The sequence below is a fragment of the Quercus suber genome, unplaced genomic scaffold, assembly GCF_002906115.3.
Source record: "Quercus suber isolate HL8 unplaced genomic scaffold, Cork oak 2.0 scaffold_74, whole genome shotgun sequence".
NCBI classification, from domain to species: domain Eukaryota; kingdom Viridiplantae; phylum Streptophyta; class Magnoliopsida; order Fagales; family Fagaceae; genus Quercus; species Quercus suber.
Genome location: NW_027069539.1, coordinates 618940 through 623901, shown reverse-complemented (window position 1 = coordinate 623901; position 4962 = coordinate 618940). Strand labels below are relative to the sequence as shown.

The following is a 4962-nucleotide window of genomic DNA, read 5'->3' as shown; positions in this document are numbered from 1 at the left end:
GGGTTTACTGCTATTTTTTATATTTATAAATAAATATATACATGTATGTATGTGTGTATATATTATAATAAATATAAAAGTTTACCATAAAACATTTCCTTAATTCAAAACTAATTATTCATGATTTTAGACTTTAGTATCAAGTAAAAGTTTTTTTTTTTTTTTTTTGTTTTTTATGTACCGGCTGGTAAGCCCGGTACCGGCCGGTATTACTCGAAATTGGCCGATATGGCCAGTACATGGCCGGTACGGCCGGTATTTAAACCGGTACGAAACGTTAATGTTTCGATACCGGTATGGAACCGGTACGGCCGGTACCGGTATGATATCGACTTCCTTGGTTTGACTTCAAGGCAGGTTCAATTCTTGAACATGACTACTACACACTTTTGGTATGATGGTCACTCTACAAGTATTAATGCTTGTAAAGTGTGGGGTGTAAGGGCCGGTGTTCAAGTCTCCGGGAGAGAGCTTCACACACATAGATTAGATTAGAGTAAAATTTTATCTTGTAAAAAAAAAAAAAAGTTCCTGAACACGTAGCTGTGTGGTATTACTATAGCTGTACAAGTGGGTATGTTGACACCAGTCAACATACCCTATTGACGGGTTGTGCAAACCCAGCTTAACCAAACTAGACCAACCCAACCTAGGCCTAACTTGTGCTTTGAACCCAATTGAAACCATAGTCCAACTTATGTTTTTTGGTATCGACCAAAATTAGGGTTGTAAATTAATCAAGCTATTCATAAAAAAGCTTGTCTATGTTTATTATCAAGGCAAATTTCAGCTTTAGTTCTAGGCTTGTTTAATAAATGAGTCGAGTCCAAGCAGCAACAACAACAACAACAACAACAACAACAACAACCACAACAACAACAACAACAACAACAATTTGTTTATTAACAATTTTGTAAACAATAGAGCACACAAAAATTTGTTTATTAACAATTTTGTAAACAATAGAGCACAATAAAATGCAAGTTGAGCATAGGCTCGTTTATGGGCTTAATAGTAAGTTTGATACAAGCTTAACAAATAAATCCATATCTTACTAAGTTTTTAAATCTTATTAGAGTTGGGACACTCATCCAAACAAAAATGGGCTTGATAATTAGCTTGATATGAGCTTCATAATGTACTTGTATTAGGTCGAAGGTCAAGCCTTAGATATTGAGATCAAGTTTGAGCTCGACTTAAGAAATGAATCCAGTTATGTCTAGTCAAGCTCTAGCTTTTGGACATTTTGTCGAGTTCAAGCCCAAACATTTGTTCCTAGGCTTGGTTCGAGCTCAAACCGAGCTTGAATATTCAATAATTGACAAAGCTTGGCTTATTTAAAGCCTTAACCAAAATGATATTCCAAAATCAACTGCTCTATAATATAAATGTGAAATGGATTTACACATACAAGTTTGGAAAACACACATGCTAGTGGATAAATTTTCAACTTTGAAAGAGGAGTTTTGCTACATAGTTTTTTTGTAGATATGCTTTTACAAGTCAAAAACTCACCTCACCATCATCCATCATAGTACAAAGAATACATAGGTTCAGTGAAAAAATTGATGATAGTTTCAATGTCATCAAGAGAGTCCTCTATGTAATACTTGGTATGTGTAATGCGGAGGGACTGCACACACTTTAAGAAATAGTCAAATTTTAAAAAAACTTTGGACACCATCGCTCTTAGGAAAAAAAAATCATAAATCAAAGCTAGCTACAATGATTTGTAATTTTCCCACTATTTTAAGAATTCTAATGCAACTCTCAAAGGTCTCATCTCTAAAATTTGTCATCCCAATATAGTAAGACTGGATATTTAAGATATTTAAAATTTGTGTTATCTCAATATATGGTCTCTCAAGTTTCAACATTAAAATATTTTTTTTGGGAAAACTAACTCATTTTCCTAGGCTGTATTATTATATTAGGATTAACTATATTACTTTGCTCTAAAATACCAAATCAACTTGAGAGATAATATATTGGGATGATAGATTTTAAATATCTTAAATATTCTGCTATAGAATGTATTGAATATTTCTTAGAAGGTCCTTTTATTCTATTCATTTCCTCATTCGAAATAGATTATTAGAATGTGAAGGAAGAGAGACTAGAGAGGCAATTTTTTTTTTTTTTTGGTTACAATAAATATGTGTGATAATCTCTCTTTCAAAAAAAGAAGAAGAAAAAAGCTTATTTGTGTGATAGTGAGATAAAAAAATGACTTTAAACAAATAAATTGGCTATATTTAAAGTTGACTTATATACTTAAAAGTTATTTTTTGTTTCACATTTAATCAAATAAATTGTCAATAAATAAACTATCCAAACGGATAACTTGTTTGATATATTGCAATATCAATTTGTAAAATTATTACGGTAATAAAAACTGAATGCATGTTTAGAAGTAGTTTTTTTTATTGATTGCTTATTTGTTGATTTTTTTTTTGGTTGTTGGAGAGAAAGAGAGAGGTAAGAAATTTGCTTATTAAAGTTGATTAATGTATAATTATACTCACATTTATTAGTATAATTTTAATTTATTTGTTGAATTTTTTTAAAAATTTATTTTATATGAGATAGAATTCTATTATAGCCTAGCCTAATATATATATATATATGTGTGTGTGTGTGTGTGTGTGTGTATGGAGCTTCCTCTTAGAGATTTAAACTTCAATCCTTCTTTCCAACCCCACAAGCACTTAATATTGATTAATATTTTGATTGTAATTAAAAGATTGGAATCTAAAAAAAAATTTATACAAACAAATAAACTAAAAAAATTAAACAAAAAAGTTGAAAAAAAAAAATCAACTTCAAACTGACTTTGGAATATCTTTCTCAAAAAAAAAAGAAAAAAGAAAAGAAAAAAAGAAGAGACTCTGAAATAACACGATCATTTTTAATATTTCAAAGTTTATATGGGTCTAGTTAGATATGCCTTAAGAGCATACATTAATTATATATTTTAAGAAATTTTTATGAAAAATTAAAAAATCTGTCAAAAAATTAGTCACTTTTTTATTTTTTCATAAAATATTTTAAAAATAATTTATTAACATAAATTAGTGAAACTTTTTTTTATTGGTCATTTTTAGTTTTTTACTTCAAATCATGATTTCAATTAAAAACCAATTTGTGCATACGGTGTCTAAAGTAAAAGAGAAATGATATGTTCACAACATTTTCGTAATATTTTCACAACAAATTTTAAGTGGCAGGTTATTACTAGTTGTTATTGTTGAGATAAAAAAATAATCTCAGTGATAAATTTAAATTTAAACTAATAACAACTGAGCATTTATTATTTGCTGCAAAAATATAAAAATACTACGGACAAACACCTCATTTTTGAACCTATTAAAAGTAATTTCCCCATTACTTTTCAGATTTTTTTTTTCTCACCTTTCTGAATTCTGACCGTTGCTCTTCCCCAGACTCCCTACTTTCCACGTCATTTTGAACGTTCAAAATCCCTCCTGCTTCATATTTTTGCCGTTACTGTCTGTACCCCAAGGCCAAACAAATTGACCGTTACAATATTGTAACGTACAAAGGCCAGAAAGAAAGGCAGAGTGGCCCACACTGACCTCTGTCGCAGGTCCCAACGGCTAGTTTTCTTCACCTTTCTTCCTCCATAAATACCCCCCAAAACACCTGAACCAACATCACAAATCACAATCATCTCTCTCACTCTCTCTCTCTCTCCCACAAACCACACACACACCTCACAAAAACACAAACTTCTATTGCTCTTTCTCTCGGCCTTCCAATGGCAGTTTTTCCAAGTACTATTTCAGCTTTGGTGCTCTTGTTGGTAGTCTTCAGCTCCTGTGAAGCTAAAGAAATCTTGGTAGGAGGCAAGGCAGATGCATGGAAGATCCCATCCTCTCAATCTGATTCCCTCAATCAATGGGCTGAAAGTACTCGTTTTCGCATCGGCGACTCTCTTGGTAACTTTTATATTCAATCAAATTGATAGTCTTTTGTTTTCATAAATCATGGTATCAGTTTTTTTTCTTTTCTGACGTACCCTTTTTCATGGTTCTGTCTCAGTGTGGAAATATGACAGTGGGAAAGACTCAGTGTTGCAAGTGAACAAGGAAGGCTATGTTAGCTGCAATATTTCTAACCCCATTGAAGAGTACAAGGATGGGAACACCAAGGTGAAGCTGAGCCAATCTGGGCCGTTCTACTTCATCAGTGGAACCAAGGGAAACTGTGAGAAGGGTCAGAAGTTGGTTGTGGTGGTTCTTTCTCCAAGAAACAGGTACACTGGTATTTCTCCGGCACCTGCTCCTGCTCCGGTGGAGTTCGAGGGTCCTGCTGTTGCTCCCACTAGCAGTGCTACAAAGTTGCAGAGCGGGTTGTTGGTTGCATTGGGGATCTTTGTTTTGGGGTTGTTCTGAGAAAGAGGGCAAAGTGATTGCCAGATTTTGAGCTTATATTTTGGGGGAGGAGGGGGGCATTCTTTTATTTGTTGTGATATCTTATGTAATCCAGATTCAGATTATATCCCAATATTAATTTAAATTTATTTTATACAATCTCTAGCCTCCTCTTCTCAAGAGAACTTTTTTTATTTTCTATATTTGGCTTCACAACAGAGGCAACAGAGACTTAAACTATAGAAATAAAATTTTATCCTTGAAATTGAGACTCACAAATGGATGTTTACTGCAAAGCTCAAAATTGAAACTCATCTGTGTCAATCAAAATTCATTTCCTCAACGAGGCCTTGTGACATTCCTAAACTCTGGGCAAGATTGCTCATTCTCTCCTTCATGGCCTGATTCCCTGATTCCCTTGGGGGGTAATCAGTTATGCTTCAGTAACCAAAAGAGAGTTTCTACAGGAACAAAAAGAGAGTTATACCAATTGTTAAGTTGGACAAGGACTCAGCCGGTTGCTGATTGGAGCATTGGTTTGTAGCATAAAGAAAGAAAGAATAAGCAT

General features: G+C 33.0%; 1 protein-coding gene across 1 annotated transcript; it reads left to right on the top strand.

Moving 5' to 3' along the window:
• Window positions 1–3677: 3677 nt before the first annotated feature.
• LOC112035372 (early nodulin-like protein 15) lies at window positions 3678–4553 on the top strand. The gene is made up of 2 exons (XM_024068205.1): window positions 3678–3959; window positions 4063–4553. The coding sequence occupies exons 1-2, from the start codon at window positions 3779–3781 to the stop codon at window positions 4413–4415; spliced, it is 534 nt and encodes a 177-aa protein (XP_023923973.1). The 5' UTR covers window positions 3678–3778; the 3' UTR covers window positions 4416–4553.
• Window positions 4554–4962: the final 409 nt, after the last annotated feature.

Coding starts and splice junctions, on each gene's coding strand:
- LOC112035372 (XM_024068205.1), top strand. CDS start 3,779: ATGGCAGTTTTTCCAAGTACTATTTCAGCTTTGGTGCTCTTGTTGGTA. Junction 3,960..4,062: donor TCGCATCGGCGACTCTCTTG/GTAACTTTTATA, acceptor GTTCTGTCTCAG/TGTGGAAATATGACAGTGGG.